Source organism: Canis lupus, chromosome 20 (genome assembly GCF_011100685.1).
Source record: "Canis lupus familiaris isolate Mischka breed German Shepherd chromosome 20, alternate assembly UU_Cfam_GSD_1.0, whole genome shotgun sequence".
Taxonomy (NCBI): domain Eukaryota; kingdom Metazoa; phylum Chordata; class Mammalia; order Carnivora; family Canidae; genus Canis; species Canis lupus.
Window position 1 is genome coordinate 52623111 of NC_049241.1, and position 13939 is coordinate 52637049.

Here is a 13939-nt window from a genome sequence, read left to right on the forward strand (position 1 = left end):
CCGCCACTGACACACTCCCAGGAGGGGACAGGGCCCCACCCCCTGCAAGCCATACCGGGGTGTCTGCACTGTCACAGGCAGCCCAAAGGACCCCCTCCTGAGATACACAGAGCCTGTGGGGGCTTGCAAGTCCTCGGCACAGGCAAGCGCTCGCTGAGCGAGTAAGCGTGCACAACCCCAAAATGAAGACTGTGTGCTCACGCTGCAGGCACACACAACCCCAAACACGAGCACTTGCCCATACACACTGGGTATACATGCCTGCAGGCTTGCACACGCACCCCACTCCAACCCATACACAAAAGCCCAAACGTGTGACAAGCACACTGGTCACACACAGATGCACAAAGCCATAGATGCGCTTGTGATTAAAACAGACGTGTGCTTGACTTCACACACAGCAGGAGCCCCAAACAGCAGAGGGGGTACGTTAGCCACCCCCACCTGCCTCCCTCAACCCCTCCCAAGCCACCGCAAATAGAAATCTATTCTGTGTAAAATTGTCATGTCTGCCACGCAAAGACATGGATGTCCCTGCAAGTTCCCAGCAAGGCTCCCCCTGCCACCCCTCTGATATAGGGAGACTGAACACCTCTCTGCATTCTGACCACTCCTCCCTGCCCCAGAAGGATCCACGGCAGGTTCCCCCAGGCCCCTGGAGCTACCACCAGGTGGAAGAAACACACTAAAGACCTGATTTCCTCGTTTCTTCCACCAGGCTCAGCTTCAGTGCCTCGGCTATGAACGAGGGGCCCTGTCTCCCTCGGACACTGGCCAGCCTTGCTCTGAACCAGCCAGGAGAGGATCTGCAGGCCTGGACCAAAGAGTGTCTGTCCAGGGCTGGGACCCCAGCAGAGCACCCAGGCAAGGTGGGTGCAACCTGCAGCCACCCCGACAATAACACAAGTCTGAGCCCAGGGGCCAGTGTGACAGGTGGGAAGGAGCTTCTTACCCATAAGCTGGTGGGACTGACCTGTCACAGCGGGGTTGGCCATGGGGTGGACTGGGGAGTCAAGTCCTGAGATTCCAGCCCAGGCCTGAGGGTTCTTCGTTAGGGTGGGGTCCACAGTAGGGGATGCTCAATTCCAAGCACAAGCCATGATCTAGGAGGCAGGGGAGCTGGTCTCCCCATCTTTGCAGCTGGAAGGAAGCCCCACCCATGGCTGGGTAGATCCGGTCTCAGGTCTGAGATTCCAGCCTCAGGGCTGTGGCCTGTGGCTGGGGCATCTTTGCCCAGGACCACGACCTGGGGAGAAATCCCTGATGGGCTGAAATCTGGAGCATAGAGTTTTGGGGCTCCAGTCCAGAGCCGGGGTAGTCCTTGGCCAGGACTCCAGCCCATGGCTGGGGAAGGTTTGGCTCCAGCCCTCAGCCATGGCTACGGAGATCCATCCCCATGCCCTGTGGCTGAGGGGAGCCCTACCTGCGCCCGGAGGCTGGGGCTGTGGACCCTCTGTCTAGGGAGCCTGCCTGCAGCCCGGGCTGCCTCCCTGGCTTAGCGAGAAGCTTATTCCCCGCAGGAATGTGACAGCCCTGAGAAAAGAGTGAGGTCACGGTCGGTTCCCCTGTCCTTCGATGAGATCAGCTCCCTGGAAATCTCTCGGGCTTTGGAGGTGCCCACTCCAGCTCCTCAAGGTAGCCCAGCCTGGGGGATTCCCTCATTCAAACCAAGAAGGGTAGGGGGTTTCTGCTGGGGGGTTCCCTGGATGGGGCCCCAGATGGGCCTGAGAGGGGAAAGGGCTACTCCTGGAGGGGGCTGAGGGTCCCATGTGCAGGGACTGAGCAGAATTCCTTGGGGAGGGGGGCGGTAGCAGGGTGGGGGAGAGGCAGCCCACATCTGCCCCTCCTCTCCCCCCAGGGCCTCTAGGCAGAGTGGGCGGTGCCACCACCATCTCCTTGCTCCCCTAGGGCTCTTCTGTCTCTACCTCTGGCCTCTTCTTTATCTCCCTCTTTATCTCTGAATCTCCTAAGAGCTTGAGTCTTTCTGCTATCAGATAGACCTGACGTCTAAACCCAAACCTAGCACTTCTAGCAAGTCTCTGAGCCTTGTGGCTTTCTTTATAAGGATGGAGCAATTAGGGGCGCCTGGGTGGCTCAGTCGGTTAACCGTCCCACTCTTGGCCTTGGCTCACGTCCTGATCTCAGGGTCGTGAGATGGAGCCTCATGGTGGCTCCGCACTCAGCTGGGAGTCTGCTTGAGATTCTCTCTCCCTCTCGTTGGCACACTCTCTCTCTCTAAAATAAATCAATATAAAAAAGAGAGAGAGAGAGAATGGAACAATGAGCATATCTCCTTAGGGTTACTTGGGGTGTCCACTGAGTGCACATGTGCAAAGTGCTTAGCACATCAGAAGCCCTCTGGGGACACAGGGGCTCACCTCCAAGCTCTGGCTCACTGCCCTCCTGGCGCCTCCCCTCCCCGAATGGTGAGCCCCATCTGGACAGTCTCTAGTTCTGCAGGGATGGGACACAGGGGGCCCGTGCAGAGGCCCCTCACCTTTACCTCCTGGGTGGGGGCTGCTTCCAGGCCTGGCGCCCCCGGTGCTGGAGTGCATGGAGAAGGACCACGTGGAACCAGAGCATGTGTGAGTGTCTGCCTCATGGTGGGGGAGGGGACCCCAGCAGACAGCCACGGGGTCAAGGCTGGGGTCCCTCCCGAATCCCCCCCTGACCTCCATCTTCTCTCTCCCACACCATCCTTTCCCCAGAGGAGAGACACAGGCCTCTCAGGTTCTGATGTAGCATCAGGGGAGGGGTTGGGTCTCCTGGTCGGGGTCTGCATCGGGACCGGGACCTGGTTGGGCAATCACAGCTCGTCTTGGGGGATATGTCTACACCCCGGGGCAACTGTGAGCTGTTTTTATCCACACTTCCCCTGCCCCCCTGCCCCAGGCTGATTGTCCAGCAGGTGCTTGAAGAACTTCGACATTACCACGGGTGAGTGGGAAGCGGGCAGGTGTGAGGATGCAGGGGTGGGAAGACAGCTGGGGAGGACAAGTAGAGGGAACAGAGTAGGAGTGGATAGGTGGGGAGACAGGTGTGGAGAAGACGGGGAGGCAGGGGGGAAAAAAACAGGGACAGGAGAGGTGGGGGAGGGACAAATGTGCGAAAGGGCAGGGGACACGAGCCACGAGCCGGGGAGGAGCGAGCCCATGAGATAGCTTCGCACAAATGGGAATCGGTGCCTCTTGCCCAAGACACTGCCATTCGCTAGAAAATCTTCCTGACCTGCTGATTTTGTCTGACCAGGATGTGTTACCACCCTCTGCTGGAAAACCAGCCACAGTGACCATGGATAGAGCCCACGGTGGGAGGAATCGTGGCTCCTGGGCACATGGGATGTGGCTCCTGGGCACATGGGAGCGCTGGGCGAGAGAGGCAGGAGATGGGGCAGGATGGGGATGGAGGGGCCGCTGACCCAGGTCTCTGTCCCCTCTGACCCTGCAGGGCTCGGCAGAGAGCTCGTTTGTCCGTCAGCCCTGCAGGAGGCCACTCAAACCTCACCTGGTTTGAGTTCCTGTCTGAGTAAGTATGCTGAGCTACCCCAGCTGGGAGCGTTGGGCCGGGGCCTGCACTGTCTCTGCACATGCTTACCAGTGGGGCTCTGTGCGGGTCCCTAAGCTGGGGGCAGGAGGCCGAGCCCCCATTCTCTCAAGGGAACTGCCAGGGCAAGGGTGGTGGTGGGGCCTGGGGAGGCTCCTCATACACCCTGGGAGGGCAGAGGAAGACTGCCTGGAGGAGGTGACAGCTTGAGCTGGTTTCCAACAAAAGAGTAGTAGGAGTTCACCAACACATGGAGAGAAGGATGGGGGAAATAAAGAGGCGCCTTCCTGGAGATGGGGCAAGGCCGAAGGAATGGTGTCAGGCGGGGCTGGGCAGAGGGAAGGTGAGGGGAGTCAGCAGAGGCCAGATCACCTTGGTGACACTAGGTGACTGATAATGCTGAGCACAGACAGGGCTGGGGGGCGGGCAGGGGCTGCAGACCCGAGGTGTGCAGTCTCCCTCCAGTGAATAAATTCTGCAGGGGCTGGCTTTGTTCACCGCTGACTTAATAAATACTGACTTAATAAATACTGACTTAAATAAATTGTGATCTTTGAACAACACAGGTTTGAACTCTATAGGTCCACTTACATATGGATTTTTTTTTAATAATAAATAGAATATAGGTCTGTAAATGTATTTTCTCTCGTGATTTTCTTCAAGGAACTTTCTTTTCTCTGGCTTACTTTATTGTTAGGACACAGAATCTAATACCTATAACATACAGAATATGTGTTCATTGACCGTTGGCATATCAGCAAGGCTTCTGATCAACAGTAGGGTATGAGTATGGGGGACTCAGAAGTTATATATGGATTTTTCATGTGTAAGGGCTTGGTGCCCCTAACCCCTAGGTTGTTCAAGGGTCGACTATATTTATTAAACAAGGGAGTGTCAGGGATCCAGGAGAGGCGTGACAGTGATCTGGGACTGGGGTGTTAGGGGGAAGAGGGGAGCAGGATTTAGGGATACCCCAAAGGAAGAAGGAGCAGGATTTTTAGGCTGATTAGATACTGAGGTCAGGGGTGAATCAGAAGGAAGAGGCAGAAACAGACAGAGCCCAGATTTCCAGCCTGGGCCTGCTGAGGGACCCCAAGCTCGAGACCATGTCACAGTCCCCTCTGTCCACCCAGGCTCCCCAGTTCCTGGAATTTTGCAATCATCCATAAATGTTTGTTGAGTGAATAAGTGAGAGGTGGAAGGAGGGAGAGTTCAGGGACCTCAGAAGAAATGTAATGGGACTAGGGGCCGCGGGGAGGAGACAAATGCTAGGTGGGGTCCAGGGGCAACCTGCAGGACAGGTCCCTGCTGCCCCTCTTCCCCTCCTCGTTCATCTTTCCACCCCTTAGGAGCGAGGACGGTGCCAGCAAGACTGAGCGGAGTGACAGGAGCACCAGGGTGAAGCGCAGACTGAGCTCCCTGCGCTGTCGGGTCACCAGGCAGAAGGAGAAGGTCAGGGGGCCGGGGCACCTCCCTCCCCCTTCAACGGCTTTTCCGTAGGCCCCTGGCCCTGGATCCTGTGATTCGAGGTAGGTCCGAATGCACGAGGCATTCTAAGGTTCACCTCTGTCCTCCCACAGGGGAAGAACCCAACGCCTGCAAAGGACAAGGGTCAGGATGCTAGAGAGAGGAAGGAATGTATCAATGGGCACCAGCTGGCGCAGGGAACCTTCCTCGGCCACCCCAGCTGCCCCCTGTGTGGCAAACCCTTTCTGAGCTCTGGTAAGTCCCGTGGCCCGGCCCAGCCCTCTGGTTGGCAGCCACTTTCTCTCCTTGATTGCCTCTCCTTCTCTCTCGTGGCCTCCTTTGCCTGTTGCATCCTCATCCCATTTCATTCTTGCCAAGTGGGGGCTGACCTCAGCTCCATGAAGAGCACCAGGCCCCTAAGAGCAGGGACCCTGTCGTTATTTCATGGCCCTCCAAGTCTCAGCTTTTGTCACTGGAAAACCCCTCAGGCAGTGTATTAGTCAGCAAGGACTGCCTCACAAAATACCACAGTCTGGGAGGTTCGAAGAACAGAATTGTACAGTTGGCCCCTGAACGACCCAGGAGGTGGTGGGTAGGGACGCTGACAACCCCCCATAGTCGACAATCCCCATGTAACGCTTGGCACTATCTTGGTACAACAGACTAACTCTTCCTCCCCCCCCCCCAAGAGAGGGTGGGTAACCCCTTTTCTCTCCTCGACTTTTAATTTTGGAATCACATCAAAGTGGAGAGAGCAGAGAGGGTGCCCTTCTAACTTTCACCCAAGTTCCCGGCATGGGAGCATCTTCTGTGACCACAGCACGTTTGTCACAACTTAGGAATCAACAGTGGTGCAGCATCATTAATTAAGCTGCAGATTTTCCTCAGGTGTCACCAGGTTTCATGGTTCCACTTGGGTTCTTTCGGTTTCAGGACCCAATTCAGAATACCGTGTTGTCTTTAATCATCCTGTCTCCCTGGTCTCTCTGGGCCGTGGAGGTTTCTCAGTCTTTCCTTATTGTTCATGACCTTGACAGCCTCAAGAAATATTAGCAGGTGCCTAGGATGACCGCCCCCCCAATCTGGATTTGTCTGATGTTTTCTCATAATCAGACAAGGTTATGGGTTCAGGAAACTTCTTGCCTCATCCAATCAGGGGGTAAGTGCTATCGATCTCACGTCCCTGAGGATGTTAACCTTCATCCCCTGGTTAAGATAATACCTGCCAGGTTATTAATTTATTTCCCCCTTTGCATGCTCTATTCTTTGGAAGCAAGTAATTCAATCCAGCCCACTCTCAGGATGGTGGCAATCAAGCCCCCCACCTCCTGGATACAACATTTGATTTTTCAGGACAGGAATTTGAGGTTACAGAAGATTTGGGTTTATGTAAAAGAAAGTATATGGGTTGCCCTTAGCATAGTGCCTGGTATATACAGGCAATGGTAGCGTCCATCCTCTTCCTCCTCATCATCATGTGTTGTTGAGTGAAAGCTAGCATCTAAATCGCAGACCCACAACCATGGGCTTTGACCACAGATCCCACACTTGTGTAGGAGGTCTGTGAGGCCAGAACAGCTGTGGCTCACTCCCAACATGCTAAGAGCAGACAACTCCCAGGTATAGCCACAAGCCTATCTACCCCTGGAGGTATTCAAAGCCAGATGTTACTATCCGTCCCTTAGAGGAAGCAGCCCTATAGTAAGTTAAACAGAGCAGGGAATGAGTCACACTTCAGGTAATTATGGAAGGTGGGTCCCCAGGGTAAAGCTGAGATGGTTTCCCAGAGGCCAGCCCCACGGACAGAACACCATTCCAGACCTTGACCTCTGAGGTTTTCCATGGCCTGACCTTACTTACCTATCACTTTTCCCTTCCACTACTCAGCCACCACGAAGTCTCCTGGCTGCCCATACACATCACCTGCGCTTTTGCTCGCTCAGTGCTGTTCCTGGAACTCCTCTGGCCACCTGACTCTTACTCACCCTTTAGGACAAAGCCAGGGCCACCTCCCCCAGGAAGCTTGGATTGTGGATTGGGCGACTGTATCAGTGTCTGAGTGTCTCTTAGGCCAGTTGCTTTCAGCCAAGGGGACGTTGGCGATATCTGAAGGCATTTTTGTTGTGGTGGTCAGGACTGGGGTACTGCTTGCACTTAAGTGGATAGAGGCCAGGGGTGCTGTTCAACATCTTCCGATTCACAGAACAGCCCCCAACAAGAGGCAATTACCCAGCCCCAGCTGTCAACAGTGCCAAGACTGAGAAACACTGTCATAGACTTACGTTCCCTGTGTCTCTGTAGCTCTCAGCAGAGTCCTTGACCCATGAGAAGGACATAATAAATGTACAATGGTAAGAAAGATAAAAGATAGACAAGAGATACCTCTTCTTGTTGCCAAGCTCCTTGAGAAAGTTGGTTTCTACATTTAGGGGAGATCTGTGTCAACCTGAAGGTTTCTATAACCAAGACAGCTATAGAAATAAGGACCTGCTTAAAATTTTCAATGGCTCCACTGCCTTTGGAATAAAGTCCAAAAGTCATAGGAACTCAGAGAGTGAACATTTACACATCCATTGAGACCTCAAAAGTACCTGGGTCAGGGTTTCTGACCTCTGATGAAGCATGTCCTTGCACTTCTGGAACTTCCAATTTCCCGGTCGTGCTCTCTCTCTTGACCATGGCAAAATGGACTTAAACTGAAGCCAGGTCACGTGGGGACCCTGCCACCCTGTTTCGGAACTGAGGGCTCCCGACCACAGACTGTGGGTGTTTTGAAGTGAGTTTGGCTTGGAAGGATCTCGGCCTGGTTGGCCGGCGTGAACCCGGCAAAAGAAGCGCTTGGCTCCTCTCCTGGGTTCTGTCCAGCTGCCTCAGCAGTGGTGGGCCCGGATTGGAACAAGCTGCCTCCGGGACTGGGAAGTCTGATGGCACCTGAGCGGGGTGGCGGCGCTGGGGGAGCCATCTGGCATGTCTTTGGGTGTCTAAGAACACCTGTGTGTGTGTGTGGGGGGGGGGTGGAGCTGGCATGTATTTTAGGTGCTGAATACCTGTTTTGGAGTTTCTGGCATGTGTTTTGGCGGAGTGTCTAAGTTTGCAAGTAGGGTCTCTGGCATGCTTCTGTAGGGCTCCTGGGTGAAAACGTCTGGTACTTTTGGGTATTTGGCATGCTCTTCAGAGTCTGGATATTTTGGAGTAACTGACGAGGTGGGGCGTTGACCTATTTGGGGATAGACGGCCCCATGTCTTGAGTATCTGATGGCACCTGTCTGGGTATCCGGTGTGCGTGGGGGGCATCCGGCTGCACCCAGGTTGGGGTGTCTGGGAGAGGCATATGGCTCATTTTCCCCAGATGTGTCTAGCTTCCTGTAATCGGCGCTGCCCCTTGTCCGCAGGTGACGGACCTGTTTTCTCCAGGGGCTTGCACCCTGCCCCCAGGCTTCTCACCCCAGGCTCGATCCCCGTAGACGTGCCCAGGCGCCCCCCACCCCAGCCCCGCGGATCCGCCCCCGAGGATCGCCCTTATCCCCATCGCGAGGACCCTCCCGGTTCGGTCCCGGGGTCCCCCACAAGACCCCCCTCCCCGCCGGGTCCCCGCGCAGCCCCTGGCAAAGTCTGCAGCTCCCTGGCCCCGCGAGCCCCGCGAGCCCCGCGAGCCCCGCGAGCCCCGCGAGCCCCGCGAGCCCCGCGAGCCCCGCGAGCCCCGCGAGCCCCGCGAGCCCCGCGAGCCCCGCCCCCTTCCGGGGCCACGCCCCCTGTCCCGCCTTCGGGGCGGGGCCGCGCTTGCGCAGTTCGCCCGCGCGGCTTCCCGCTTCCGGCCCCGGGGCTGCGGGCCACTGTGGATCCGAGGAGGCCGGGCGGCAGCGGCGGCGGCAGCAGCGGCGGCGGCGAGCGGCCTGCGGGGGACCGGGCCGAGGTGAGGGCAGCGGGGCGGGCCCGTGAAGAACGGAGCTCGGGAGGGAGGCCTCGTGCCTCGGGCAGGCGCCGTCGGGCCCCGGGGGGGCGGCCTCGGGCGCGGGACCCCCGGGGCTGCCTCAGCCTCGGGCCGGGCCCCCCCCCATCCCGGACCCCTCGGAGCCGGCGGGCGGGTCCTGCCGGTCAGGCTGCCCCTTCAGTGCATGGGGGCTCTGGCTGGCGAATGCGGGGGTGCGGACGATGCCCGGCGGCCCTCTCGGAGCTCCTGCCCTAGGGCGGTGCAGCCTCCCCCGGCTCGGGAGAGGGAGGTCACCGGGCTCCGGGTTGAGGAGCGCCCGGGGCAGGACCGGGGCCGTAGTGATACCCGTCAGCCGTAACCCGCGCCGCGCGGCTGCTTCTCTGCAGAGAACTCGCCCCCTGGAGTGGACGCCCTCCGCTCGGGGGAGCTTCAGGGGGCAGCCAAACCGAATCTTCCTTACCCCGGTTCCCCGTGGAAGAATTTAGATGATGCAGGGCAGCCTTCACTGCAGGGAGGAATCCGAGGCCCTTGATCCTTGCATGGTTTGTGGTAGTTATTTTCTCCCTGTCCTTTTTTTTTTTTTTAACCTGTTGCTCTGTTATGGAAGCGTTAGAAGAGATGGCTGGTGCAGAGTCTACAAAGTTTTCCTGGGCGGAAAAAGAAAAAAAAAAAAAAAGTTTTCTTTCAAGTGTTACCGTGGAAGTGAATGAAGAGCACAGCTCTTCCCCCCCCACCCCCCACCCCTTCGTCTCTTTTGGGGAGAGTGGAGCTCCAGCCAAAAGCCTCAAAGCGCCTCTTTCTTCTTGTTGGGTAGAGAGAGAGTTCAGGACAGCTTGATGAACAGCCCCATGGCCAAGGGCGGTTTGGGATGATTTTGCAGGTATCTGGGTGAATGATTAATCCTGCAGCTGTGTGGAGAACTGTCAAGAGCGCAGGTTTGAGAGTCAAATCAAATCTGGGTGCTGGTCTCAGTTGTACCACATACTCGCCATGTAGCCTTGCAGCCTTGCTAAGCCTCGGTTCCCCACCCCCCACCCCCTCTTTAAAACGGGAATAAGGATTAGTTAGAGATTCAATGAGGTAATATGTGTAATGTGCATAGCAGAGTCCCTGGCATATAGTGAATTCTCAATAAATGTCATATAGTCTGTGTTATATATGTGCATGCCCCCCCCTTCCCCCCCCCAGGCCTGTGTTTTCAGGTTGACACTGCAAATAACAAAGAGTCTGGAAAACTTGAGCATCTCGCTTCTTGTTTGGACTGGGTCAGAGCGTCCACTTTACCAGGAGTTTGCTGTTCGGTGGATCAAGCCCTTTAGAGAAAAAGGTTCTAAAGTGAGTAAGAGCGTAATGCCAGAAAGCCAAGATAAATTCAATTCTTGTAAACATTTGTCTGGGTTTATTATATAGCTTATTTTCCTTTTAGGGGGCATGCCTAGAGAAATGGAAAAAGCGATTCTTTGATTCTTTTCTTCCTTTCTCTTTTTCCTAAGTTGACTTGAGAATGCCCCCACTTTGAAAGCTGAAGTGGCACGTACATTGTTTCTGGCATAAGCTATGTTATAATTTTCATTCTTGTCACACAGTAGCAATTACCACTGGCTGCAGGGCCATTACCCTTGTCACCAGCCCCTGGGACTAGGGCTGTGGTCACCAGCTGTGCCTCCCTGGGTGTTTACCTACCACATGTTTAGCATATTTCTGATCCTTGTGTCAAGGTCTCCTTCATTCTTCCTCTTTCACCCTAGGTCCTGTTTCCATTTCTTCAAATTCCCTCTAAGACTTTGAAAACCTTTTCGTCTCAGCACTCTTAAAGTAATTTAAAACTCTACAGAGTCCAAACAATTTGTTTCTTTGTTATTTATTAGTTGAATTCTACCCACCGCCCCCCAAAGTGGTGGAGAGCTGCTCTGTTTTGAAAACCCTTTCTCCAGGTGCAAAATAATTCCTGTAGCAGCTCTGGAGCTGCCCTAGGAATTTTCTGGAGGAGGAATGTGACTGATGGGGGAGGGGGTGAACTGATTAAAATAATGTCCTCAGTAAAAGAGCCCCTGCTGGGGTGCTTATTTTTTGTTGTTAAAATTGCCCTTGAGTGTAAGATTCAACTTGCTTCCTCCTCCCCATTTGTTTTGAGATAGTTTTCAACTGAGTATAAAGTTGCAGTTGGTTGTGTTCAAAGTAGCAAATAAATTCTTTTTTTTTTTTTTAAGATTTTATTTATTTATTCATGACAGAGCGAGAGAGAGGTGGAGACACAGGCAGAGGGAGAAGCAGGCTCCCTGCAGGGAGCTCAATGTGGGACTTGATCCCAGGACTCCAGGATCACGCCCTGGGTGGAAAGCAGACACTCAACTGCTGAGCCACCCAGGGATCCCATGAAAAAAAAAATTCTAAAGATTCAACTAAGAAAAAAAAAGAAAGAAAGAAAAGATTCAACTAAGAATATACATTTAACACATCGTGGGTGGTTACATTTTAAACTTATGTCACTCCTTTTTTCCCCTCTTAGTATAGGAACTTTATTGAGCTATAATTCAAGTACCATAAAATTCACCCTTTTGGGATCCCTGGGTAGCGCAGCGGTTTGGTGCCTGCCTTTGGCCCAGGGCACAATCCTGGAGACCCGGGATCGAATCCCACATCGGGCTCCCGGTGCATGGAGCCTGCTTCTCCCTCTGCCTATGTCTCTGCCTCTCTCTCTCTCTCTCTGATGACTATCATTAAAAAAAAAAAAAAAAAATTCACCCTTTTAAAATGTGCCATTCAGTGGATTTTAATACTTTCACAGAGTTGTGCAACTGTCACCACTGTCTAATTCAGAACATTTTGTCATCTGGTTATTTTTGTGATTTTCAGGAGGTGAGTTGAGAAAGGCCAAAAAAAAAAAAAAAAAAAGAGGTAGTCTAAGCAGGTTCCCCCTGGCTCCATTGCAGCATGGGGCAGAGGGAGGAAAGGACCTTAGCTGGAATCCAGCATGTTCCCGTGCACAAGGATATTTATGTACTGTTTATGGATAGCTCTGATTTGCTGAGCGAAATTGACTTTAGAAAGAGTAATAAATCGAGGAGCCATCCACATAGTGGTGTTAGTTAATGAGTTTACTAGTCCCCTCACAAGACTGAAATGGAGGGACCCCTGGGTGGCTCAGCCGTTGAGCGTCTGTCTTCCACTCAGGCCAGGATCCCCGTGTCTCGGGATCGAGTCCCACATCGAGTTCCCTGCATGGAGCCTGCTTCTCTCTCTGCCTGTGTCTCGGCCTCTCTCTCTCTTTCATGAATAAATAAATAAAATATTTTTTTAAAAAATGAAATGGATAAGTAACTGACCAGACATAATAGAGAGCAAAGAACAGCATTTGTGGGCATAGGAAGCAGGAAGGGAGTCAGCTCTGTGGTGCTCATAATACCAGGATGTGGTGATTGATGGCTCTTGTGATCTTCTGCAATGTCCACTTGGAGGCTCCTAATCAAAAAATTTAAAGAGGGATGGGAAGATGAAAAAACTGAGACCCTCCTCTATACTGCTAGTAGGGCCGTAAGATGGGGCAGCCACAGTGGAAAACGAGTCTGGCAGTTCCTCGAAAAGTTAAACACAGAGCTACCATATGATCGAGCAATTCCACTTCTAAGTATATGCCTGAGAGGGATGAATATAGGTCTACACAGAGATTGGTACACAGATGTTCACAGGAGTGTTATTCACAGTAGCCAAAAAGTGAAAACAATCCAGATGTCTATCAGATGAATGGAAAAATAAAATGTGATCCAGCTATACAATATCAGCAATAAAAAGTAATGCCATTCTCATACGTGTTAACAACACAGATGAGCCTTGAAAAACATCGTGCTAAGTGAAAGAAGCCAGTCCCAAAAGGCTACATATCTTCTGATTCCATTTATGTGAAATAGCCAGAACAGGCAAATATATAAAGACAAAAAAATAGGTTAGTGGTTGCCTGGGGCTCGAAGGAGGGGAATGGAGAGTGACTGCCAAGCGTGCAGGGTTGCTTTCAGGGTGATGAAAACGTTCTAAAATTGTGGTGATAGATGCACAATCCTGAATACACTAAAAGCCATGAAATCGTATGCCATAAAAGGGTGAGGTGTAACGTATGTGAATTCCATCTCCGTAAAACTGTTAAATAAGAGAGAGGCAGACAAGACACAGCCTGAGAATTTGAAGCACAGTGGAAATGGTTATGGGCATGGGACAGAATTTCAAGAAGCGGGTTGAAATTAGGTAGCTAGCGGGAACCTGGGTGGCTCAGTGGCTGAGCATCTGCCTTTGGCTGAGGTCGTGGTCCCAGTTTCCTAGGATTGAGATCCGCATCGGGTTCCCTGCAGGGAGCCTGCTTCTCCCTCTGCCTGTGTCTCTGTGTCTCTCATGAGTAAGTAAATAAAATCTTAAAAAGAAAAAAAGAAGAAACTAGGTAGCTAGAAATCCAAAGGGGAAAGAGAAGAAAACCCTAAAGAAATAGGGAGCACCTCCCTAACACAAATGGCACGGGGTCAGATTGCTGACACTAATAGATTCTTATTTTCCTAAAGCTGATGGTAGATGGGTCCCTGCCACGGAAGAGATGGTTGCCAAGTCCTGTGTGCCCTCCATCGTGACAAAGGTTGAGGCAGAGATGTGGGGTCACAATCTCCCTATGGATGTAGCCTAGGTTCAGGCCGCAAAGCCCACTCTCCTGAGGTGTGGTGGTTAGGCCAAGAGTCGGCTGTTGATAAAGAGAGAGCAGCTTGTGTGAAAGTCAGAGTCAAGGGGCACCTGGGTGGCTCAGTGATTGAGCCTGTCCGTCTTTGGCTCAGGTCATGGTCCAGGGGTCCTGGGATTGAGTTCTGCATCGGGCTCCCACGGGGAGCCTGCCTCTCCCTCTCCCTCTGCCTGTGTCTCTGCCTCCCTTTTTATGTCTTTCATGAATAAATAAAAATCTTAAAAAAAAAAAAAAAAAAAGGTCAGAGTCAAGAAATAGGTACTGTTAATCAGGTATAGCCA

General features: G+C 53.1%; 1 protein-coding gene across 4 annotated transcripts in view; it reads left to right on the plus strand.

Annotated features, from left to right (window-relative positions):
- The window catches only part of ARHGEF18 (Rho/Rac guanine nucleotide exchange factor 18), an 85934-nt gene that overhangs the window by 18380 nt on the left and 53615 nt on the right, over nt 1-13939 (plus strand). For 2 of the 4 annotated variants that reach the window (XM_038567395.1, XM_038567394.1), the window contains exons 4-10: nt 719-869; nt 1521-1635; nt 2528-2585; nt 2893-2937; nt 3448-3525; nt 4893-4995; nt 5124-5265. In XM_038567395.1, coding sequence (XP_038423323.1) covers nt 719-869; nt 1521-1635; nt 2528-2585; nt 2893-2937; nt 3448-3525; nt 4893-4995; nt 5124-5265 — 692 coding nt within the window. Of the gene's footprint in view, nt 1-718; nt 870-1520; nt 1636-2527; nt 2586-2892; nt 2938-3447; nt 3526-4892; nt 4996-5123; nt 5266-8812; nt 8924-10129; nt 10277-13939 lie in introns of those variants that run through there. The other 2 variants (XM_038567397.1, XM_038567396.1) reach the window with 2 other exon arrangements.